The sequence below is a fragment of the Acanthaster planci genome, linkage group LG02, assembly GCF_054643075.1.
Source record: "Acanthaster planci isolate LZ-2023a linkage group LG02, COTS_SCS, whole genome shotgun sequence".
In the NCBI taxonomy this organism is placed as follows: domain Eukaryota; kingdom Metazoa; phylum Echinodermata; class Asteroidea; order Valvatida; family Acanthasteridae; genus Acanthaster; species Acanthaster planci.
In genome coordinates, this window is record NC_141778.1 from 11,436,632 (window position 1) to 11,462,617 (window position 25,986).

General features: G+C 40.5%; 2 protein-coding genes across 2 annotated transcripts; one reads left to right on the forward strand and one right to left on the reverse strand.

The window, feature by feature from the left end:
• Nucleotides 1-62: 62 nt before the first annotated feature.
• LOC110978252 (uncharacterized) lies at nt 63-3,667 on the forward strand. Its single transcript, XM_022233081.2, has 4 exons — nt 63-2,061; nt 2,177-2,362; nt 2,501-2,578; nt 2,808-3,667. The coding sequence occupies exons 1-4, from the start codon at nt 1,935-1,937 to the stop codon at nt 3,233-3,235; spliced, it is 819 nt and encodes a 272-aa protein (XP_022088773.2). The 5' UTR covers nt 63-1,934; the 3' UTR covers nt 3,236-3,667.
• On the reverse strand, nt 3,665-24,315 carry LOC147799889 (adenylate cyclase type 3-like). The gene is made up of 18 exons (XM_087133472.1): nt 24,149-24,315; nt 20,828-20,946; nt 17,011-17,122; nt 16,765-16,892; nt 16,168-16,326; nt 13,137-13,281; nt 12,662-12,745; nt 12,305-12,423; nt 12,036-12,197; nt 11,442-11,646; nt 11,075-11,176; nt 10,297-10,445; nt 9,749-9,848; nt 9,085-9,243; nt 8,459-8,605; nt 7,345-7,567; nt 6,767-6,891; nt 3,665-6,544 (listed from the first exon to the last, which is right to left on the reverse strand). The coding sequence occupies exons 1-18, from the start codon at nt 24,281-24,283 to the stop codon at nt 6,392-6,394; spliced, it is 2,526 nt and encodes an 841-aa protein (XP_086989598.1). The 5' UTR covers nt 24,284-24,315; the 3' UTR covers nt 3,665-6,391.
• Between the last annotated feature and the right edge of the window lie 1,671 nt (nt 24,316-25,986).

The following is a 25,986-nucleotide window of genomic DNA, read 5'->3' on the forward strand; positions in this document are numbered from 1 at the left end:
ATTCAGTATAAAGCTTCCTTTCATTTTTTTTCTCTCTGCTGTTCCTCACCGTAGCGTTCAAATTGTGTGAAGAAAGCAGAAACAGTGTTTTAGGTTTGACAAATTACCCCCTTTTTAGACTCAGATGATCGACGTCGGGTATAACGTCATTCTATGATCGTGAACGTTTGTAGCAGCCCGCATCCGAGTGTCGTTTACATTGCAGGCAGGCTGTATTTTATTTTCAAACTTAATGCTGGAGACGTTCTTTCACCATCTCTGTGAATAGGGCAGAATTTGAGTTTTGAGGCCATCACAAGGAGGCATACATCTGTGCAAACGCCCAGCCCTTGTTTTTGTAAACTTTGAAGACTGTCCCCTCCAACCCTATCGTTCACCAATAAGCATCGCGTACTGGCAAGCAACAATACACCTTTCAATTAGTGAAGTGCCTAGTCTATGCCTCAAGATGTACTGCGAACCAATTTCCTACTTCCGGCACATGTCTTCTTTTTGTTCGCAAATATTGGTGTTTGGGATTTATGGCCACAGAAAGCGCGTCAGTCACAGTGTTTGCAGCGCAGAGCTTGGAAAGTGGACAGAAGTAGATGAGTAACGATATTATACAAATAAGTCTTGTGATTGAGGATAATGCTGTTACGTCCACAGGCTGATGGTTAAAGAGACGCTTGCTCTAGGCCTACAGGGAAGCTTGGAGGAGAGAACGTGTAAACTGTGGTAACATGGCTCTTTCTCGTTCTCAGGACGCCATATGAGGTCTGAGGTATGGCCTCAGGGTACCTGTTGTTCAATGTGGTTACTTCCTCAAGGCACATGCAAACAAACACGGGAGTTGTGATCGAAGTTCCTGTAGAAAACATGAGATTGTGGGGCTGAATCCCAGTAACGAGCGAGTTTGAATATACAGGTACTCATTGAAGTCATGGCGCTTGTCCTTGAGCTAAGTTCTTGATCCTGATTGCTTAATATTTGTTCTATCCACGCAGAAGTATAAGAAAACTGAATAATATACCGGTAACAGTAATTTGGAGGCATACTCAGCACTCCTAGAAGCTGGTAGTGTTTATACGTAGACCTTTATGAAAAGTCGGTCATCAGAACAGATTGAAATTCAAGCTCCCGCTGTAATCTAGTCTTACAGTGGTTTTATGGTGTTACCAAAGAGACTAATTATGGGTTTACAATACAAGTTGGAATTGGCGGCAGAGCAGTGAGAACAAGGCTTGTACAAATGACACTTATGGGAGAAAAATTAGCGTTTTGTTGATGAGACCTGTCCTTGGATGCTGTGTTGAACGTTAGGCACTTTGTTGACACGTTTTGAAGCAGTAAAGAAAAGTTTGACATGTTTATGTAAGTAATAATATTTGGGCTGTATCTGACACTTATCCGATAATGGATGAGTACACATTAAGAGAGACGGACAAACAAACAGGCCAACAGAAACCAGTTGTTCGGTGAAGAGTGTAAGAAATATCAGTCATTTCGTTAATGGGTGCTGCTGTGAAGTGGTAAACGGTTTACGGAGAGGACAAGGAAATGGATCAAATTAAAGGTAAGCACAGAAAAAAATATAAGTCCAGAAACTTAAGCCAGGGCACAGAGGTTCAGGTTTTGTCTTTTATTATCCTTTCTATATATAGTGGGTTTTTTTCTAACATATTTTGTGTTACCAAGCTTGCAAATTTCTTGGAACAAAATAAAAAAAGCTAGACAACTTTAATTTTTGCAACCCCGGGATAGCCATTACGTATTTACAAAGGTATCTTTTATCCCAATCAGAGCAAGGCCTTCGGGACTATCTTGAAAGAGTTGCTGCCAATTTAAAGCAGAATGAGTGGAAGTTTCTTGCTGTTCGCCTAGGACTTTCGAAAGCTGATGTCGATGATATTGCAAAAGAGCACCCGGGTAACTTTTCCCGCCAAAAGAGCGAGATGCTTTTGCTGTGGAAACGGAATTTCAGGGAGTACGCAACCCCGGAGAGACTCGCGCGCGCACTGGAAGAAATCGGCAGAAATAAAAGTCAGGGAAAAACGGAGGACGGCAAAGCATGTTTCAGAGGTAAACAGGCTGCTCACAAAGCTTGCTGATCTATGTTCTAATACACGTTTTGAATGTTTTATGCTGGTGCGAAGTGCACAGGTCTTCAACAACTATTTTACTGTTTTTTGCTCAGCAAAAACCTTCCATTCTGAATGGCCAGATCAGCAAAGGCAACTGCAAGACTGCAAGACTGCAAGACAAGATCAGCCACGTCTACGAAGTAGTCCGCAGAGCTACTTGTCATCGACCGTGCAAGTAAGAGGCTTGCCATTCCCAATTCAAGAGAGAAATATATCGGATAGAAGTCAGCTGCGATCAGGTTGGTTGCTATTTCCACACATCGCTTGTTTCTTTCTTTAAAGCAAAAGGTCATTAATAAGACGACATTGTTTTATATCTGTCGAAACATGAAAAGGTCTGCGTGATTTAAAAGATGTCATTTTCCCCCTTTTCCAAGACAAAAGCTTAAAAGACGGACGGTTTGTGTCTTCCCAAGGAAAAGAATCGAGACGGAAGACATGCACGTCTGTGCCAGGTAAGAAAATTCTCAACTGATCCTACAAATATAGCATGAATCAACTCCATACTGAATGTGGTGTTAAAAGGAGGTAGTCTCTTCTTGAACGTCAAGAATGATGAAAGCATATGTTGAGACTATTGGAATGGTATAAGGATCAGACACTTTCTATCTACCTCATGGCATGGCGAAAAAGAGAAAATAGATACCGCTACCATTTTTTAATTAAAATGTTTATATCTTTTAGGTAAAATTACTCTTGATGTTGACATACAGAGGATGGCCGTAAAGAATATTCCTTTGACTTCCAAAAAGGCTGAGAATTCATTTGAAAACGACGAAGTTCCGTCGATTGTGCTTCCTCCCTCCATTTCGAACATGAGTGGTGACACAGTGACAGGTGCCGAATCTCTTGCAAACCATCCAAGAGCTGGTCAGCAGCGGAGAGTAAAATGTAGATGCTCACTTCATCGATGTGAGGAGCCTCAGGAAGGTAACAGCGAGGAAGGAAATGTCGATACCAAAGACCCGTTCGACAATCTCCTCAAGGGCCTCCAAGACCCCTTTTTTAAACGCCTCATGGAGAGTTCATCAGAGGTCGATGCAGCTGTCGACCAACTGGAAAAAATGAAAGGCGTGTTTGTTGACGAAACCAAGCTGATGCCTCCTGCTTAGCTGCAGAAGAACGGACGCAACCAGCTTGAAGAGATTGTGGGATGAGCACGAAAATGGCGACCTGACCACCATGTTCCAGGCGTCACACGCGACTGACCAAACCGTGGCGTCTGCTGGCGCATTAGGAATAAAGCTGATTGTAAGAATTTGCTAAGTTTAATACCAGAGGGGCAGGGAAATTCTATATTGCGAAAGCATTTGCAAGAAAGGGGCAAGCAGCGACCTAAAGCCAAGGGACCTGAGTAATCTTGTTACTAATATACACTCTTCCTCAAACTGCCCGGAAGTAATAAGGACCTCCCTTCAAAAACAATTTTGCAGTGTTTTAAAAATGCACGGTATAATACTTGTTTACTTACGACATCTGCATTTCAGATTGTTATCTGCAATTTAATAATGCAGAACACCGACACCAAAACAAATCAAACATGCAGTGAAGATAAACACCTTTATTTGAAATCATTGTGATGTGTGCTCACTGGAGTAAGACATAAAAGTTATAAATATCAGCAGTAAATTTACCGCATAAATTGACAACCAACGTCCTTACAAATATGGTTTTTGTTTCGTTTGAACTTGAAATTCTAAACGACCGTGTTAAGGCACTACTAAATATGCTTGCTCACATGATTGAAACGGTGGTCACTTGCTACCTCTATAACAAACAACAAACGCATACAAAACATACATCATTCCAACACGCTACCTTGTCAGTACGATGAACTTTGTCTCCCGAGTGACACGTAACCGTATCATCATAATGTCTCTGTTTTCTGTGTTTTCTTAAAGGGTAAAGTTGGCAGTGGATTGTTGAGAAGCAAAACGAGTTGTTTTCTTTTAAATTTCATTCTTCTATAAATGCTGTAACGGCTTTAGAGATCATTTTGATTAAATTTTGCAGACAGTATATCATTATTAAGTGACTTTTTCAGCCATACTTTATTCATCGTGGGCACGTAAACCTGGGGGGACATGTTGCTGATAATCGCTTCTGAAGTGAACACCAACATTTAGGAAAATACAAAAACAAACGTCAATTGAACGTTTTTATAACTAATGCATCATGTAAAAATTAAATGTTGCTCAAATAATATCATCTACTACAAAATAGCGATTGTAAAACTTACACCAGAAATGTATAGAATGATAGCCAGGTAAGTTTGCGTTAGGAATAGGTTCAAAAATATATCAGTTGATGTGCAATAGGCACATGGTCATGAGCCCCCAAATTAAGAAATATAAACAGGACTGAAACAACATACTAATTCCAACAATAAATATACAGCGTCTTTAGAATATTTAATAAACACTTTACTGAATGAGTTCGTTACGACATGAGCTATTCTTCACACAAATGTATAGGTGAGAGTACTGCAACATCAGAATTTCATTTAGCACATTCTGTTTAAGAATGTAGCAAACCTATGATGAGTTTGCATCACTCCAGAATTTTACTTTATGCAAGAGACTAAACCACGCTAGAAGGATCAGCCTGATGTAGGCTACAGGCAGGTTCAAGGCACTTAACAACAAACACCATCAAGTGTACTTAAACAAATTTTAATACTGTTCCCACAAGCACAGTACACAGAATGGGCTTAAATTCCAGCGTGAAACCATCCTGTGAATAATGTGACTTTGCTGGCAGCTAGTACATTCATAATTTCTGCTGAGATGATGCTTGATATGGGTGAGCAGAGCTTGCAGACAGTTCACCTTTGTCTGGAAACAGGTTTCGAGTAATTTGGAAGTATTTATCAGTTCGTGTTTATGACGGATGCGTAAGATATTTTAAGCTATTTTACGAATTATTAGTTTGCTTTTCTACCTGGCCAGCAATAGTTTATCAAACAGTGGTGGGGGCAGACCCCTGATTGCGACATAGCAAGAGAAAGATGTATTGTACTCTGCACGTTCATAACATTGCTGTGTGCAACCTTCGCAAAGTCAAGTACTCCTTGAGGTTTGCAGAGTGTACGTCAGATACATAAACTGAATCATTTGCTCTAGTTGAAATTAATACTTTTACGAACTTTTGACATCGGTTAAGTTGAATGTAAAAATGAGCCTTTTCAACAGATCAAAATATGCAATGATGCAAAAGTGTCATTTGGACATCAGGAATAAATAGGACGCTGTATAACTGCAAAAATGTTAACTTTAAGGTTCTTATGGAAAACCAAAGTCTTATTTTGAAAGAAGATAGTTATCGATATATGTGCTGATATACATAAAATAACCGTGCCACGTAAATAACATTTGTATAGTAAAATGTTATATAATTTTAACAAAAAATGATAAATTGCACAGTTTGGGTGTTATTGCAAATGTGACAAAATGTACAATGAGTTTCAACGATATATTCAAATAATTTATACTGTGTACATTAATTTACATCACCTAGAATTTCAAGTGAATACCACGTGAAAAAAAGGGTTTTTTTTTGGTGTATTGAATGTGCAGAATAACGACCCAAAACATATACATTGTTTGATGAGATTATGCTGCTTTAAAGTTGTTTGGTAGGTAAACTCAAATTGAATGGTCTCAAATCGGTTGTGTATGTATCTACAAACCGTCGACCTTCAATAAGCGTTATTCATTTGTTTGCTCATGTGTTTTTCTTGCTTTGTGTTCGTTTTTGTTCAACGGCAAGTTCTCAAAAATATAAAAACCGACAGTTCAAAATGAATTGTCCCTTTAAAGCGTTGTAGTGGAATACTATACATCATTTACAATTCGCCTTGTTAAAAGTATACACAATAACTGTAATGTTTGTATTTATACAACAAATTTAATTGAATCTAAACGAGAAACAAAACTTTGAATAAACGAACCCTATTAACTCTTTAGGACGAAGGCACAATTTCCTCAAGTAAGCAGATGTGTAAGATAAGTAAGATAATTGAGAAAAATGCATAGGGCTTCAAATCGGTCAGTGGGTTTCTCTTGCGAACGCTTGAACATTTTGTACCTTCGTTAATGACATCACTTGGGTGCACTGCTTGGAAGCGTTTCTTCGAACCTTCAGACTACGAAGCCTTCAGACTCGAGCATCTCAGTCAACTCTCCAAGGGTTCTCTTTCCCGCTTTTGCTCCTTCAATTGGGCTATGCAACGTTTCTAAAACAGTATAGTCTTTCGAGTTTGTGTTGCATTATACGATCATATTTGGTAGCAGGTCATCCTTCTCCTCCTTACCAATTAGGTAAAAGGTCAAGAGTTCACCTTTGCCCTTAACCTTGACGTAACCCCTCTGCTGAAACTTGAAACCGAACCTCTTCAGTACCTTCATTGTTTCTTCAATAACCTGCAAGGATAAGACGAGATACGATTGTCGAAATGATGTTAAGGTTGGGATTCATACATGTACCAGCATGCCAAGACTTTGTACTACCAACATTGCGCATCTCTATTAGTTGGACAGCTGAAAGGTTTTGTTACCTCGGTTTCACAATTTATTACCGTACGCTACAGAGAACGCAGAAGAAGTTCTGGTGTGCTTGTCATAACTTGTAAACATTTCAGTCACCTGGATAAATCCTGCTTTCCCTGTGCTTTCCATGCGGCTGGCTACGTTAACTGTATTCCCCCAGATATCGTAGTGTGGTTTCCTGGCTCCAATGACTCCAGCAAGAACTGGACCATGATTGATACCTGTCGATTATTTCAAATATACATACACAATAAACGATTATAACTCTCACGAAACATTATCCTTTTGGGGATTTTCCCTAGTTTCCTATTAAGGAGTCAGTATCCAAAGAAATTTGGTTTTAATTACTTCTTTGAGTGATACTTTATAAGATACAGTTGTATTTACTTCAACTGGAATAAACATCTGAAATGATCGTTTGCTCATTTGCGAGGTTTATATGGAGGACTTCTAACTGGTATTCATCAAAATCACGTCACTGATGATGATTTTATGTCTGCATGTAAAGTGTAAAACACAATCTGATAGATTTACCTAAAATGACACGTATTTGGACAAATAGGATTGACTACGGTCAAATTCCAGGGAGACGCTTTGGTCTGACCATACGCGTGAGGAAATATTTCCTGTGAGGAATGGTTAATGCCGAAAGTAAACAATAATGAGCCCCTCACCGACTTTCATGATGAAGTTGTTGAACGACTGCTGGTTAATGGTGTCCAAGGTGTCCCTGAGAGCGAAGGCAAAGTTGACGAGATCGGCAAGGTGTTGCCAGCGCTCCTGCTCTCCCTCGTAAATAATCTTCTCCGGCTCAGCCACCATCCCCGACGACGCCATGTAGGTGCTGGTGATCGTCTTGATCTTGCAGATGCTCCGGAAACGAACTGCTTTCAGAAGCTGAGAAAGGCAGGTGGAAATGTAAGGACCCGTTGAAGGCCCCTATCCTAAATTGCGGTTTTGTGTATGCGCGCCTCTTCTGAAAAATTAGTTAGTATTAATAATGATAAAAACAATTTTATTCATTTATAAAGCGCAAATTGCATGCGCTGTACATGCCAACATTAAACGTGGTCGAGCGAATGGCATGGGCACTGCGCAGGCAGTCGCCAAACGACCCACATCCACGTGCACCTTTGAAGAGGAGACAATAAGGAGCAGTTTTAGAGGTAAAAAGACAACCACAGAGAGGACATTTCTTGGTACACCCGAGGAATAAGGATTGAAACCCCAATCCACATGTCGACTGAGCCGGAAATCGAACTCAGGCCGCAGCGGAGGTGAAAGGCGAGGAAAGAACCACTCAGCCAACCCGATTCCCGGACTTGAATATGGTTATAGTGTTTAAGAACTTACATTCATACTTCTTCATGATAGTCCTGTACGGAAATATACTCTTGTACTGACTGTAACCTAAAGTTGCCCCAGATTCGTCTCGGTATGCATGCGCACAGCCTCAATATCTCGTATGACGAGTCTGTGTTTCTGAATGACTTTAGAAGTGAAGTCACATCTTTAAACATCGGTATGCCCATATGGACATATGGACTCATGGCCATGAGTGGGAACAGTGTTCTGGCACTGTTAAGCCAATCGGACGTCAGGAATATAGGCAACGTTCATAGCAACCAGACGTTCAGTTTGAGCGACTGCCGGTTGTCACGGGATATCAGCGTGAGTTCTCCTCTGAGTGTAAGTCTATGATTTTCTTGCGCACGCATTCATACAACAAGGTATCGGTATTCGGCCCGACATGAATGCACCCACACGTTGTTGCAACCCGTATCTTACCGTATCGAAGTCGCTGATGATTTCATTCAAGAACCGGAGACACTCTGTGCCTTGGTTGTTGATGGTATCCTCGCTGTAGAATTCGGAGAAGTTTGGGATAGAGGCGAACATGACACCAACCTCCGGGTAGTCCTGGGCATAGAGATCCTGAAACCGCAAGCCGAAGAGATTCCAGAAACATTTTCATCTTGAATGTTTCTACTCGCCCTCGACACGAATGGTTTATAAGGCAAAGCACTCGGTTCGAGTCCCACCCGAGTAAGCTTGTGAGGTTTTTTTCGCAAGCTCTCGGACAAGCACTGAGCATACAGTGTTCATTAATATACGTTGGGTAAGGGCAAACCCGTTATATATAATCAGTAGAAGTAGTTACTAGGCTAAATACATGATTTAGCTGATCTCGGTTTGAATTTATACGAAGTATTCTTTTAAAAGTCGACTTTACGTGGTGTTCTTTAGTTACTATCTGCAGTATATCCTTAAATGAAAATGATACTATACTATTATTCCAGTGTAATATTGATTGGTGTTTAACTGAAACCTGAGCTCTTTGTGTCTGCTGTCTGTGGCATTCTTTTGGCATCAGTTGCACTCGGGGAATTTTCATAGGCATTTTCGTCACTCACCTCGTCTTTCCGTTTGTTCCGTAAGAAGTGCTTGGCCACGTGGATGGGCATGATGTTCAGAACCAGCACCTCGTTTCGTATCCGTAATTTGCCAACTTCTTCTTTTTGTTTCCGCGTCTCGTACTTCCAGTAAAAGAGTAACCTATTGGTGACTTCTAGCTGCAAGATGTATCGAAACGGGTAGGATACGGTCATTGTGGTCTGCGAGACTTGTGAAAGTTTGCTTCCTTTATAAACTGTGTTTAATCTATGGGAAAGGCCATGAGAAAAACCAAATTTGGGAATAAAACGTTTTTTTATTCAGATTATCCACTACACTATGCGTTAAAATTTCCACCGTTACAGGTTTCATTGTCTTTGGCGTTATGATCATGATTAACGGCTTATGCAAAGATATTTCAATTCTCCGTTGTCAGATTTTGCAAAACCGATTCAAAAATCAAAGTCAAATACCCCTCCGTTGGGAAACCCTCATCGTTTAGTATCTCAGACTTGTTGAAAACAAAGTGAAACCATGTTGTGCAACGGATAGAATGGCAAGAGAGGGCAGCAAACACAAACTGAAGACTAGTTTTTTCGTTCGTTGCAATGCCGTTTTTAACTGTACTACACTGATTGAACACAGATTTGATCCACGGACAGCCTGATTCAGGAATGAACTCACAAATCTGTTGTAGAAGATAAGTGCAAAGCCGGCTGCGAGAAGCTGGTATGTGATAACGTAACGACTGGGAAACTCATTGGGATTATCAGTTAGGCTTAGCCTGAAAGAAAAACAAAACAACACAAACTCAGCGTTGATAATGCAAAATTTGAGACTATGATCGCAGACTTGAAATAGTTTGATATTATGAACGTGTTTGAGAAAAGTGGGTCTGGAAGCCTTGGTCACCATGGTGGTTGCAGCATAATACCTGAAACACTGACTCCGTTGCGAATCGTTTGACAGAGATTTCGGTAGACTCGTTATCAGAGATACCTAAAATCCTTCAAATTAAGTTGCACATGAAAAATCGAGTATTAAGAAAAAGAACTAATTTAAGACATGGTTTATGAAGAAAGGCGTCTAGCCTACCAATGACCTTCTTGTTGAGCGTCATAATGTTCATTTCTTTCCTTTATTCATAACATTGTCAAGAAGGTCAAGAAGAGATGCAACGAAAGGCGTTTACCTTAACCTGCTTCAAAATACAATAGTTGAAGGCCACTCACGTGCTCACTTGCTCTAATTGGTAATTGTCGTATCTGATAAATATTTCCTTGTAGAAGACGAGATTGAGGAGGGTATACACCAAGCCAATAAGCAGGATCAGAATCATCTTGATGAACTGCGTAACGTGTATCATCACAGTGATGGTGACCTGCAAAGCACAAAAAAGCCAAATTGTTGTGTCATTCACATTAAGGTCCCGGGATCATGTGAACGCAACACCAAAAAAGAAATTCGACGAGAACTGTGCTCAGGTCTAAATAAATTATTAACTCCAAAACTCACACTTTGAAGAACATAATACAGAAATGAATCGTACTAGGTGGACGCTGTCGACGGTTCCCTCGGACAACTACGCCGAGCACAGCAACGTGGCCGGAATATAAAGAAATTATACGAAATTCCACCTAGCTGGTGTATTCAACAAAACGTGAAGAATGTTTCACAACAAAATGTGCTACAATCGTTGGCCTTATAGCTCCCAGACGTTCTTGTAGCTTTATTATTTTTGGCATCGTCCCTTTTTCCTTACTATGGCGAGAGATGACAGTGGAACGCTCATTGTTTTTTTATTGAAAAGAGAAATATAGTAATGATGCATGGCGAGGTTTGTTTACTCGAGGGCCGCACAGTTATTTTTCAGGGACGTGGCATCGCCTACGGCTGATACTTAATGAGCATCAAAAACAAAAAATTGGCGAAATGAAAGAAGGTTGTTCAAACTTGGAAATGTTACAAGTTCTGATGAACATTAACGGGAAAAAAATCTGAATTACTTACCAGAACCAGTATACCCGTGTATGTGTAATATCGCCCGTATATGCACATTGGGCTCTGTGTGTCCAGAGTTTCAATTTTGGAGTCCCCCAGCTCGCATACAACCTGTCGATTAGAATAAGGCTCAGCTAACAACAAAATACTGTCTCATACTTATGGTACGACTTTATTTTTTGGAAGATCGGAATTACATTGGAAGCCGTATACACATATTTGAAAAAAAAACCTGGAGTTAACTTTTGTGTAAACAGACGAATTTGGACTATTAAATGTTGCATTTCTTCGCAGATCGTTGCTATAGGTGCTGTTATTTTTTAATGAATGCATTCATGGCATTTGAATGAACAGTCCTCCCATCTACAGTTCTCACCATGTCAACAACATCAGATGCAGCAACGATGACTGCGACACACGTGACGATCAGTGTCCTTGCCACATACGTACTCTCCATCCAGCTTGACACACAGACTAGTGTGTCTGGGTACCTGTTCTTGAAGCTAGTTGCCATCGATATGTAGAAGATCAGGACTAACAAAAATAAGCCTACGGCAAATGTGACGTAACTCGCTGTGGTTCTAGAATAAGATCGAAAAAGATCATTTATAATGAGAAGACTGTGTACTGTACAAGGGACCATCACCGGTATCCGATGCTACTGCATTGCCCCTGACCATTACACAGGGAAAAGTTTCAAAAAGTTGTAATTCTAATCTTAGTTTTCACCAGGAAGCGCACGGTTTTCACCGATAGGCATCCACGTATCCATGGATATTATGAGGCATTTGCGGTAACAGACGCTACCTAAGGGCCCCAGCTGTTAATGCAAGCAATAAATACGTGAACTGCATTTTAATAGGCCAAAACAATGCTCGAGCGAGCATTCATCATTACAAAAGTCCATGAAAAGAAGCATTGCCTTCTCTGTTCGCTTTCTTTTGGACATGATTTTTATTCATTGACGTACCTCGGCAAGACCATCATCTGCACACAGAAGCCAAAGACCATGATGATGATGGCACAGCAAAAACCCACAGGGCTCTGTCGCTCTTTTTCCCGGTGGAATGTGTCCTCCAAAGTCTTATCCCGAAACCAGAGGGAAAACCTCCGCATGCCGCTCGTCTTTGCTCTGATTGAGCCAAGAAAGGTCATTTTGGTGGTTATTGTGGGTAAATTTAGGCGTGTGACTGGATGTACTGACCATTACTTGCTGCCAACTACCAGCGAGCTACTTACGCGTCTGCTTCTCTCTCCACTAGTGCCTCGTACAGTTTACGATTGGTAATCCCTTCATCGGGCTTTGGTTCTGGTACCTCCTCGTCAAAGGTAACAGTCTTGCCGTTTGCATCATTAGCCTGAAGTATAATATTAACCAGACCAATGTACCAAACAGTGTGATTCATAAACGGTGTTGAAATTAAGAAAATAGTATTTAGATGTCCTTACAGGTATACGTTACTGTAGTGGTGTAAAAGCTTCAGTGGGCTGCTGTTGTTTTTTTTTTCGATGACATGTGAAATGTGTGAATCACATTGCTTCCTGCTGCAAATCATCTCTTGTATGGCATAGAAACTAAAAAGCTGTCTGACGCACCTTTACGTCACTTTCCTCTTCCTCTGACCTCTTCGTCGTTGATCCATCGTCTGAGAGAATGATGGAGGTAAAAGCAGCGGCTTTCTGTGAATCGACAGCAAAGAGACGGGAAACGAGCATCAGTGAAAGCAGGCAGTCTCACCGACAGTCTCTCCAGTCTTGATGTACTGTAACTTTAGTGTACTTTGTGTCAGGAATAATTTCGTGTCAGTGTTTTTCTAAGAAACACGCGGACACACTGTTTAGTGTCTAACGGAGTAACGTTCGCTTACATACCCTGGTTTCAGGTGGTTCAGTACACCGAGAAGTCTCGATGCCGCCACGGTAGCTATTTTTGTAGGGGCCGCCACATTATGTTTTGGACCTGAAAAGTTTGCTGTCTCAGGACCCAAGCATTTTTCTTTGTTCTTTGCGTTGACCGTAAAGGTGCATTTTCAGTTCCTCTGCTTGTGAGGACCAAGGAAGCTTTTCTTACCTTTACGTTGTCCTTGTTGACCTTAATGAGATAGGTCTTGATACCTTGGTCCTTGATATAGTCGTCGCGTGTCTCCCCCTCGCCTGGTTCAACCTCGAACTCACCGTTCAGGCACCCAAAGGTGTCCTGCGAGATATGCACACGACTGTGGGGAGGAGGAACAAGGTAAGTGTAATGTAAAACGCAGTGCTGTCATAATGTAAAGGGTAAGTTCTATAACACGCATATCAAAAATGCGCGGAATGTTCCCTGGGAAGTATTCACGAGTGAGTTGTTTGTTGGTAAGCCGTATTTATCTAAAGGTTTATTAGGACTGAGAGACTGAGAGTAGAATCATTTGTGTTTGCTCGTCGCCGAACGACCGAACAGGGCGTTCGGAAGGACTGATGGCCTGGCACAGATTTAAATGAAGGAAATTCATCACACAGAGTCACAGCTAATGACGCGCAGAGCATTGCGGGTAAATTTCTGCCAGGCGCGCGAGCTCGCTCAATGTGGCGGTTATCAATTTTAATTTTTCGTCCTCATTGCTGAAGATATTCTCACTTCACTTTATTAGTTCATCCATAACAAAACTGTTCAAGATGATTTGAAATATACCGCCAAAAGACACTCGATCAGTGATTCGTAGTGAGAACATAAATGACCGTGATTGTATCAAGGCCATATTTTTACAATTTAAGCCGACATTTTCGCATGCGTCAAAGCATTGCCATTGGCGAACCAAAAACTTCAAATAACGCTTCGCTAATAGGAATTGCTAACTTCGCGGTCGGAGGTCGTGCACAAAGTAGCCAATCACAGTGCAAAGCCAATAGGCCCTTCCCAGTGCCCTGTTCGGGCGCTGGGTGATGAGCGAATCATTTGTATAGTCTACAGTGCAGACGTCTGTCATGTAGAATTCATTCAAACTCCTTGCACAAAGCATGATTGTGGCACTCCCCTCTTTTCATTTGTGCACGTTTTGAAACATTAAGGACAGTTTACTAACCGAGGGCCTCCACTCCAGTCTGGGATTATTATCTTTTTATTTATTTTTTTTGGCGCAGAAACATCATCGGTTGGTCCCACTCTTGGTCACAGTTATATCAGAACCGACTTGCCATTATTCCAATTCCCAGGAGTATTAGTCAAATAAACAACAGACATCGTCATGAGGTTATACTGATTTCACGACGAGTGGTCATGGGTCTACATCGGTCTGTCACCTAAGAATAATTATCGTGACGTCTCATTTATTCATTAGCGTAATAACGTCGTATACTACGTCTTGGAAAATAACTTTCATGCAGGGAAACGTATTTAAGGACTTGTTTGTTTCCATTTGAAATGATTAAGGTGTCTGATTCGAGTTTTAAGAAATCTACAACTTCTGCTCCTTGAATCTTAACAAAAGATGTGTTCTTTATGGGTCAAAAGAAAATATTGAAATACATGTTACCTCTTTTCTGAAATGCCAATTTCTTCCCTCAAAATATTCCCTCGCAATAATCAGTTAATTGTAGATGTGGCTACATTCATTCTAACCATGGATCCAATTGGTTTCGAGAAAGGAAAAGGCCCAAACGCCATTACGAATCCATGATCTCCGTGACATTGACCTGTCGGGAGACGACAATTACGTCCGCATTTCCTTTTGCTTGGCGTAGAAGGAAATTGTCCAGTTACCCGTTCACTCTGCTCAACCCATTGTGGCGGTCTCAGCAGTCCCTCCTGACGTAGCCGGACATTTCAGCACGACACTGGCACCGTGTCGTTGGTCTTTCGTACTGAGATGTCCGCATGACTAACTTGCACGGTACTATTATCTTTGGTGTAGGCCTATGTACAGTACCCGTCACGTACAACGTGAAGCATGCGTGGACTGCACTGCTCAGCACGCCACTTAAACGGACGACTTTCCCGTTGTTGTGCGCAGAGATGGCATGACGTATTTTTACCGTATTTGGTAAGGGGGACCGCTGAGACCGGGAGACAGCTGAGACCGCCACACCGGAAATAACAATCAATATTCCCATGATGCCTGGCTAAACATTGCTGAAAGTTACTCGCGTGCGGACTTTATATGTTTTGTCTTCGAACGGCACTCTTTGAGCAGAATTTTCCACAGTCATTACTGTTTAGTTATGCTCCGGCTTGAAATGATCCAACTGATGTTTCAGATATTTAAAAGCATTCCCTGCACTATCCTTGACATTTAATTTAGTAAGATTCCGATCCGTCGTGCCGTCCGATCTACTTTAATTTCCTTTCCTTCAGACCGTCCATCTTTAATTTCATATTTTGGGCAAGACTGAGGTCTCATCATAAAAACAAACACTCAGTTCCATTGAAGGAAATGAGAAGACATCGATTGATATAAAATCCATTTATGGGCAGACTTAATGGATGTCATTATCTGCAGAGGAACCGCGCAGGGACACGTTGTGAGCACTAAAGCCCTTCTAAAGTCCTCCTAAATCTTACGGACCTACTTCATTGAACCGATTGTGGAGGCAACGTCCATTAAAGTGATTGATTCTGGAGTCTAATATGTGATTCGGTTTCGTTCCTCAACTCTCTTTTCTGTTGGATCTTTCATTTCCTTTCTCTTGAGAGTTAATAATTGGATAACTGTAAATAATTCGTACAACACAGATAGGATGAGGAGCGCTGTGGCTGTTCGTGATTATTATTGTTAGAGCAAACCGTGCAGGAGGAAATAGCGCCGTTTTATACCAGTTCATGAGATACATCTCGTCATGCTGCAAAGAATTTGAATGCAGCATGCCGCAGTTGGGGAACATGTTAGTCACTGTTCTGCAAACAAGATTGGTTAACCGGGGACAAATCTAGTCTGCGTATGTGCAATAACCAGTGTCTATAACCCCCATACAGTTTACTCAAGAAATGAAAAACGAATTCACGAAGAGGATCGAATTCATGAACGCAGTATGAAGAAGATGTTGATTACTGATAGAATAGTACCTCAATCCTTAATTTGCACAACTCTCATGAAAGATCAACTCTAAAAGTGAAACACTCAACTCACCCAGGTATGCCGCCAGACTCCATGTGATTGGCCAGCACCACCGCGGTGCTCCATACGTCAAACTGCCACCTCTGTTGACCCATGACCCCGGCCAGCACGGCGCCAGTGTGGATTCCAACACGCATGTCCACTCCAGACTGCGTTTTTTCCCTCACGGCGCTGTAATCGAATCAGCAAATTTGATTTGTGTCCGAGTTACAGGGTCAAAAGCACGGTGAATTAAACAACTACACAGGAACAAACAACGATCTTCTCACAAAGCAGTGATGGAAAAAGCAACATAAAAAGACATAAAGCCGGTTTTGCCTTATTGGAAAGACAGGAGCAAATTTTTTCCGTGTATAAAATTAACACAATGCACTTAAAACTCCCAACAAAAACAAACAAAGGAAAAATACTCTTGATCCTCATATTAACAAACTTAGACTGATCTTCCCTCAGCTGGAACTTCGGTAACAGTTAGGCAGGAAGTGTCTGAACAGTCTGTCGTTTTGACATACGCGTCATTTGTCACCAACAAGACATTAAATTGTCACCCTTAAGAACGTCCATGAGCTTTCTTCAAATATAAGCTCGCGAAGCTTGCTCTCAACTTACGCGATTGCTACCACCATGTCAAGCCCCATCTGTACACAGCAAGCAGCATGATCCTGTCGCTGCTCTGGAACACCACAAATACAGTAATAACAGTCGCCTAAGATCTTGATCCTCAGCTGGTGGTGTTTCTAGAAAACAAGAAGAAATCAGTCATGCCCATTACCCCTCGATTTCTGGTTTGACGGTACGAAGGTAAGTTTTAAAAGGAGAGTAGGAAGGACAGGAGGAAATAAAAGGTCGCCTCACCTCAGCCAGCTTGTCAAAATTTGCAAATAAGGCATTGAGCGTTTTGACAAGTTCCTTTGCAGACATCTTGGAGGACATGGCCGTGAATCCCACGATATCAGCAAAGAGGATGCTGGAAGAGTTTTGAAAAAAAAGCAAAACACTTCTATAATCACAACAGTGGCGCTTTCAAGAAAAGGGTTAACTTGCTCCACACCTTCAGAAATCAAAACACTTGTTCCTAGTTCTCTGAAAGTCAATCGTTGTAATTCAATAAATACAATAAAATTAATGTAATAATGTAATGTAATTGAATTGAAATAGTTATTACATGCCTGTTTTTGATGTAGCCTGCTTGTATGTGGATAAACGTGAAAACAAATTTGTTTTTGCGTGCGTGAAGTATGATATTGTCTCATCAATACCCATTTTCAGTTTTTGTTAAAGTTTCGAACGATGCATCACAAACTAACATGTGCATGTGGAGAATCTTTTTCTGAATACATTGAAGAGCTCGTGAACAGCACCTCGTATTTTTCTTGTCACACAGTCCAAATCCTAATTTAATTGTGAGTGGAAGATAAATCCCGATCTTTTTTCTCCGACGTACAAATCAAATTTATGCCATGCCTCAGATATTAATAGATTCTACACTAACAATAACGGCCATTGAACGGTGCAAATTTGAATAGTCTGACGACTACATTTTACAGAGCCTTTCCTATAACATACACCTTTTGTCCAAATAATCTTACTTGAGACATGTTTCACCTGGAGCGTTTTTTTTTATGACGACCGGTAATCATTTTTGAAATTCCATTTACATCGTAAGAGCGTTGCTCAAAGATCACATTTCAAATTAACATATGCCTCTTTTTTTTAAATGCCAATAACATTGTCCAGTGTATTTCACAAATGAATGTTTATCCGTAAGTCAAGCGGAGGGTTTTCCTCTACATTTTATAGCGTGCAATTTTCGCTGCATGTTAGATAGGTTTCCCGGTTACTTTCGCACGTCGTTCATTTAAAATTGCTTAACCGAAAGTTTATTTCGTCAAAGCGGGGTCGCTTGCCCCAAATGTTGATTCAATTTCGAAATAACATTACTAGATTTCATTTTCAGAGTACTGTAATTCACGAAAAAAAAGTTCTTGTTTGTCCCTTTTTACATAGTCATTTTCGTCTCACTTCGGGAATGATGTTGAGTTAGAAAAGCGAATCTTTTTTTGTCACTCATTTTTCCGATTTAATCATTCAATTTCGTCATTGATGTAAATGTAATATCCTTATAATATATCTTATAGTTAATCTAATTAACAACACAAAGTGGAATTACAATGAGCTATGTGATTATTGCAAAACGTTTATGCCTGGTTTCTTTGACCTTCTATTTAGTTAATTTGAAGCACAACAAACATGACGTCCAAACAACCGCTAAATGTAAACCACCTTAATAATAAATTCAATGAAATTTTTGCCCTGGACCATTCCACATCAGGTTTTGTAAGTAGGCCTATTCTTGAACCCTTCAAGGGATCTTTTTCATAATAATTAAACAATTATATTCGTCGTGTCTTAAAAGTCAGATAAGAACGTTTCTATGTGACACGTTCGTCCTTTATCAAGGAACCCGGAGGGCCTTTGGTAAAAACATTGCAGAGTGAAGGCCGCTTATAAAGACGTCGCAGTCGCTGCAATATGCAATATAATAAGCCGACCAATACTGACCTCTGAGTCCAAAAGCACTGCGATTCACAGTTTCAATTCAGCAAGCGCACCACACCAATTGCCCTTTTGCATCAGAGAGGGTTTTAATTATTTTCGGCCTCATTTAATTGAATGCAGTGTCAGACCTTAAATAAATAGAGGACCGCCACAATAAACATCCCAGCCCTCGTAAATTTATGAATTTCAGAAAAAAGAAGATTGTATAACGAAAAATGTAGACAAAGAACGAGACAACAGTAGACCACAATACGTCGCCAACTGTTTCAGCATTTCTAACGTTTGTTTCCAAACAGTTTCCTTCGCTTCAATTCGCTTAGCAAAACCGATGTGTGTATTTTCCTTGTAATACCGCAGCGCATCAATGGCAAGTCAAAAACACTATTATGTAGAACACTGACGTCCAAAATGTGAACTTGAGGAAAGCTTCAAGATGGACTCCGAAAATTCCAACGAAAATAATTCCTTCAGAACAGGCGCCGATTGCCTTTTCAGTAGAAATGGTTAATGATTAATCCAACCCCTCAGCAGAAACTTCTTTTCTTTTGTAATCTAGCGGAAGCTGGCTAAATATTGCGTCATTTGTATTTTGCTACAAATGTTCCAGTGCGTCTTTCGTGTACTGAATGTCTTTCTCAGTGTATCCCCCTAAAAATGAAAAGAAATCTTTCATGTCTCAAAAAACACGCTTATGAAATGCTATTTCCCAGAGCTAAGTATGCTTTGTCGAGTTTTTTTTTATGCAACCTATTATGAAACGTACCAGTTTTATGACCGGAAGCAATTGTTGTTGTTGTAAATGGCCAAGACGTCCGTTGTAAAAGCTGTCGTCTGTTGCCAAGTGTGAATTTAACTGCACGATCAGCAACAAACTTTGTCCATAACACTTGACTCGAGCTCAATCTTTCGGGAAACATTAAATTTCTCCATAGGTATGGAAACAAACTGTTCGGGAGCATGCGATTGTTCGTAAACAATCGTGAGCCAAGAATGTTGATCGGCAAAAAAATCATGCTCAAGTATTCTCTGACATCAAATATGAAATCTGAATCTTTACGAGGACAGTTGAGTGGAACGCAATAGTCCAACAAACCGACAAAGGATCAATAGGTTCAAACTTCACGCGTCTCCTTGAGGCAATCTGTCGGATCTTTCATCATGGCATGGCATAATGCGCACGCAGCCGAAGTTCATTGAAAGGGGCGTTCGTGTAGAAGTTGGAATGTTCCAGATGAAGATGTCTTTTTACAAAATGTGGAAAAAAATAGCTTGGCTTCTCAAAACGTGTTTTTCAAGAATCTGTCGCACATGCAGGTAGGAAAGAAGTGTAAGAAGTGGTATGGATCCGTGTGGCTGCGTGCTGAGATGAAATTAGGTACATAAATGGATCACTTTATGAGATATGTAGTACACTAACGCGGTGACCGTTTGGTTACGGTGTGTGAATAACCTTTTTGGTATTTTTGTACGATTATGCTTCACGTACGAATTGTAACTTAAGTACTGCAAACGACTAAATCCGCGCTTTAGATACGATTGTTTCGGCTTTGATATTCTTTTTCACACCAACCTTGGACAATTCAGCTATCTGCATAATGCATATTAGGGACTTTTCTTTCAGTTACCGTCTACATAATTATAAAAACCAATTATCTGTGGACCACACGCTCAATTATTCTCTTTTCCATTAAATTGTCACCTGCTGTGACTAGTGCATCGTACAATTCCATTGTGTATTCATTAAACGAGACACTTTCTCAGCGCCTTGGCAGGGGGCGCCTGTTCGGTGTACTTCAGACCTCCCAGGATTAATAGACATTTTTATGATTCCAGTTGCGATAACAAAAGACAAAACAAAACAAGAAGGCCTCGAAATTTCCCATATTGCATGTGGTCTAAGATATCTCAAACCTCGGGCTATTTTCTTGGGGGGGGGCGGCGGTTATAGATGTGAAAGTTTAAGGTGTAACAACCACTGCCAGGTCGTACAGGTCGATGATGCTTCAGCTGCTCACACAATAGATTCTCCATACCTGTGTGTGTGTGTTTTTTAGCCTGGTGTTGCATTCGAAGGCATCTCAATTTAACACCTCACATGCAGCAAAGATCCTACCTGACGTTTTCGTGTCTCTTAATGTAGATTCTATTGAACTGTCCCTTGTTGACCGTACCCATGTCCTTCATCATATCGTCAGCAACATGCTTGGGCAATACAGAGAGCAGGAGCTCTTCCTGGCATGACAGAAACGAGGAAAAATAGGTATAAACAACTAATCTTGCGACTGCAAGTGGGCACGTACGCTGCACGCCAGGCAGCTTGGCGCTAGCGCTCGTACTATGACGGTCGCGGTTTTCACTTGCCGCTGGACAAATGCAAGAGACCTTCGAAATGAAACAAGAGACTACTAAATCAGTGATTTCCCGACCACACAGTCATAATCATCACGGGATTGCAAAAAATTATGCTCCATTTATGAGGGGGCTGGTGAGCTTTTCTACCTTTGATTTGATTAGTTTGACAATTTTTCCTTAAGCCATACAACTATTGGATCTTGGAGCAATAAACATATGAAATCTTTGATTGCGAAAAGAATTATCATGGCATATCATCTTTTAACTGAGAGGCGCCAAGTGGTGATTCTTTACTTTGAAAATGAGGTAGCCTGTGCCATATTTCGTCACTAGCACGCTTCTTCTTGTTTCAGTGTGTTACCGGTATAATATTTTGCTGACTACGCTACTTCAACCTTTCCCTTTCACCAATGCGCCGCATATTCAGTTTAATTTTCACATCGGTGAGTGCTCTTAAATAATGTCCAAGTTTAATGCCTTCATAGACCGTAAGGTTTTCCCTCTTTGCTTTGACGCCACATGATATCCTGTGATATACATGTATATCCCGTAACGTGTATAGTTGATGCGTCTTTCACGCATAATAATTCCCATCCAAGAAATTAATACCGTCAAGTATTAGACATCACGTGGTAGCTTACAGATGAAACTTTTTGAAGGATGGTCCGGGTAGAGAGACAGCTACAATATAAATGCGGATTCTCATTCTAGCGCTTTCTTGTTAAGCCATGTCTGCTTATTGACGTGGCTTCAAGTAATATTACCATTTGTGACTTCAGACTGATTGGATTACAGGTTTCCATGGTAACACCGTTGTTCATACACATACTTTTTTTCCCAATTACGTGGCTGGCAATTCATGCATGCCAAGCCTTTGCTTGTTTACCTCGTATTTTTCATATACTCTTTAAGTGTATGTGTGTATCATTGATGTTTGTCTCGTGATATCTCGTTAGGAGTTCGGACCTCACGCTGAATAGATGTCTCTTTCAAAACACTTGTAAGACACAAATAAGACTGTAGATTTTGATGGAATTATATAAAAAGATCATGCAATAGTTGGTCAGTGACCCAAGAGGTTATGATTTTCAAGCTAAACCCACAACACCCATGTGCAGACGGTAGTAGTAGTCAAGACCTAACGATGTCAAATGCGGAAGCTGGCTGCACTGATGGCTTCCAGAGTAAACCTTAAATTCTAATTCTTAAGAGTTTGGAAATGGGCGCTTCGAAATTTGAGTCTTTTTCATCCGTCATTGTCACAAGGAAAAAATCTACTAATCATGCTCGTTCAGCACTCCTGAAACAGGTTTTATGAGAACCGTCTTTGCAATTTTTCTTTTATCTCGGCCTTTGTGAGGCCATGCGAGGTTAGCTTACTGAGTCCGTGATCATATCAGTTATGAGTAGCATTTCTTGTCGGGCACCACAAAGGAGAAACCATGCAAAAATATTGCAATTGGCGGGGTAATTGTAGTGTGAAAAGAGCTGCACGAATCCTGTGTGGGCATGCTGAAAACCTCGAGTCAGCGTGTTTTTTAATTTCCGGAGGACGGTGATGGGAATTCCTTTCTTGCTATTACCCCACAGCTCCCCGTCCACAATAATTCAAAACATTGCTCTGTGGATAAGAACAGTAATTGGAATCTGAGTGCAAAGCACCATTGTCAGTACCTCAAAATAGAAGTTTTATATAATTTTAGTGGAACACGGTATTAAAAATAAGACGTTCAGCGTGTGGTGACATCGCTATCTTTAGCAAATTTCAAGTCAAAAATAATTTTGAAGTCTAAAAATTGACTGGTGTTCACTGTTTGTGGACGGCATCATTGGATATTCTAATACAATGCCCATTTTAACATTTTCTGATGTAAAACCTTGTTTCATAAGCTATGGTAAATAATATATTATATCCCAACACAATAAGAAATGATATATGGAATAGCTATAAAACATAAATTTATGTCATATTTTTTTAATTGGAAATAAGCTGTATCAGTCTGAACCGCAGCGTATATCCTGTACGGTAATAAAACAGTGAGAAACTGAAGATATGTAAATGTGTGGTAGGAATGTATACTGTTTAGCGGTTTACCCAACAGCTACGTTGTTCTTACCAAAACAGCTTACAGTAATCCATACCCATAAGAGTACTAAGGTAAGATTTTTTATTACTGGCAAAGTATTGATCCACTCGAAGACAAATCTATACATTGTGGGATTCAGTAGCAGATTGGAGGGCAAGGGTTTAACAAATCGCTTGGCAGTGTTATTCAGCTTGTTAGTTGGGATCGCATTACCTTCAGTGTCTATTGATACAGGTAAATTGAGCTTCAAAGTAAAACCTGCAATTTGACGAAGTCCATTCAACTTGACTATAATCTGGTACTGCAACTTGCTTTATTTTACCCAAACCGCGTGTTTTATTTGTTATGGCAAACGCGGCTTTGACCGTAATGGTTGTAAAGTTCCTCTAAAGTTGAAATGCTTTTTTTGTGCATAATATTTTCTATTTTCAGTGCTAAATCTGTGTCTTATCGTGTAAGTCTCCGATATATTGCCCGTGAGAGCCAGTCTGTCTGAGGTATTGCCATGCATTATAATATTCAGTGCTTGCGTATACACACCAAGCAGGCTTGACTTATAAATTAACAGACATATTAAGCAACGTCCGAAGAGTAAACAGAAAGACAGCCTCAATTGTGACAGGATGTGGTGCTCTTTGAGGAGTGCCTATTTGACTTAATTAACACACCAGATATTGAGCGTTAGAAAGCACGCTGGCTGTGTGTACCTCTTATCTGTTTCAATCCTCAGCTTTGTTTGCAGTTTGGATGGTCTTTAACAACCCATAGGCAAAATCACAAAGCTAGAAATTGTAAGAAACAAAAGCCTGGGGGGGGGGTTTAACCGATCGATTAGCGTGAACACATTCAAAATGCCAAGTTAATGGGAAAGAAATAACTACAGCCTCCTTAAGAAACTCTGGGTCTATTGAAAATTCAGGCTGAGAAGTAGCCTATAAAGTTCAGCGGGGAAATAAATTGTGTTTTCCATTATTTCCGTCAGCTAAATAATTTACCTGTTGCGTGCTTTGCTCCTGTAGCGTAAGTTTGATCTCTAAGGCCGCTTTGGTTTCCACGAACGCTCGCCTCTGTTTCCTGTCGGCCATTAAAAACACGATGCAGCCGACGATCATGGAGCATGCGTACAACATCAGGTTGGACGCCAGCTGTAGGAGAAATGAATACACTAGACTTGTTGTCATGGGAACAAGGCAGTTGCAAATGAGCCGTGACATTCTCACAACAGGTTGGTTCCAGCTTATACCGTACGTGCTTTGACTGGAGGAAAGATAACCGTTGCTTTCTGAATTGCTGGTGATGGAGCAGGCACTATAGAGCGGTTTGGCCTTGCAGCGACACGCTGCTGTGAGCCATCAACAGCCAATCCAACCTTCAATCTTCACAAACGCGACTTTTACAGAGAAATGCCCCTGTTTAAAATGGAACTGAAATGGTATTACCTGATCAAGAACCCGAGGGAGTGAGTTTCTGTCCTTAAAGTATGCTTCGGGGCTGCAAATTAGGGTAGTAAATATGCATAACCTTTCAAAAATTTATCTTTTCCAACAGGAAAGAGTTTTGAAAGAAAAAGTACCCTCTGTGATCTGAGCCAAGAAATCCACAATACTAATCCTCTTCCTTGCTCACTATGATACACAAGCCAGTTGGACCGAACTTAGCGTGTTTTGATGAGATTTGAAGCTTTTCATGGTGGAGATAGCAAGTAAACTGGATAGGTTTGCGGTAGCACCGTGGATATATCTCTTTTTTGAGTACGTGGGGTTCTGAAAAGAACCGGTGTGTTTTTCCCTTCATTTTGAACACGACCCCACATAATGACCAAGAGGCTGTTAGTATAGTTACCTAATTTAGGTTATACCATGATGCATTTCAGCCCCGGTTTTTAAACAGCGTTTCTCTGTAAAAGCCTCGTTTGTTAACCACGGTTGGTAGTCGAATTGGCTGCCTTTAAGACACAACCGCAGAAATATACATATTAAACATTAATTACAGCACTTTTGTATCAGCAATATTTTAGTTGTTCGTATTACTCGAACCCCTTGGTCAGAGAGTCAAGTTTTTTAATTATTCATTTGTAAAGAAAGCCTAAATTCCATAAAATATCTTTACATATTATGTCTATGTCTTTACATTGTACATTATGTATTTTAAATGAATAAATCCAAAATTAAATATACATGTATCAACATGATATGCATGTTTGTTTAGAATGAAAACTTACACAAAAACTGAATACAATATATCAGATAGACCCAAGAAGCTGTTTAAAGATTTCAGAATGATCAAATATCTTAACAAAACAGTACCAGGTGACACAGGTAAAATGAGAGTTTTGTCGGAGGAAGGCACACGTTACAAATACCAGATGATCTTAAAACAACCAATCGGTTTCCAGCTGGGATATAAACGCAAATCCAGCTGTTTCATAGAGGCTTGGCTGAATTAAACAATCAACAAAAGCGTACACTCTTCTAAAGTTCACCTCTTTTCCGAGTTTTATGTCTGCTTTGATCAATCTTTCTTAGACTGCGAATTGTCATGTCTACAAAAAGCGCGAGGAATCGAAATTGTCTATTAGTCAGACAACCAGTTAAGCTAAGGCCTATTTGTCAACAATCTTCTTTTCCCTCGTAGCTATGGCTTTGCATATCATTGTCGCGATATAATGTCGACAGGTAGCACTTAATGTTCATAACATCATCCGCAACACTGCAGGTAACCAAGGGGTTTTGAATACGGAGCTCGAGTCAAGGGTTGTTGTTAGGTTGACGTCTATTTCATTATCTTTGATATCCATCATTGGTGACTTGTGACTATTGTCTGTTGTTCCACG

What these genes read in the sequence shown, in the direction of transcription:
- LOC110978252 (XM_022233081.2), top strand. Translation starts at nt 1,935, where the DNA reads ATGCTTTTGCTGTGGAAACGGAATTTCAGGGAGTACGCAACCCCGGAG. An exon ending in CGGCAAAGCATGTTTCAGAG is followed by an intron (nt 2,062 to 2,176) that starts GTAAACAGGCTG and finishes TTTTTTGCTCAG; the next exon opens with CAAAAACCTTCCATTCTGAA. An exon ending in GACATGCACGTCTGTGCCAG is followed by an intron (nt 2,579 to 2,807) that starts GTAAGAAAATTC and finishes TATATCTTTTAG; the next exon opens with GTAAAATTACTCTTGATGTT.
- LOC147799889 (XM_087133472.1), bottom strand. Translation starts at nt 24,283, where the DNA reads ATGTTGTACGCATGCTCCATGATCGTCGGCTGCATCGTGTTTTTAATG. An exon ending in CAGATGATGGTCTTGCCGAG is followed by an intron (nt 11,647 to 12,035) that starts GTACGTCAATGA and finishes ATCTTATTCTAG; the next exon opens with AACCACAGCGAGTTACGTCA. An exon ending in CAACTTCATCATGAAAGTCG is followed by an intron (nt 6,892 to 7,344) that starts GTGAGGGGCTCA and finishes AATAATCGACAG; the next exon opens with GTATCAATCATGGTCCAGTT.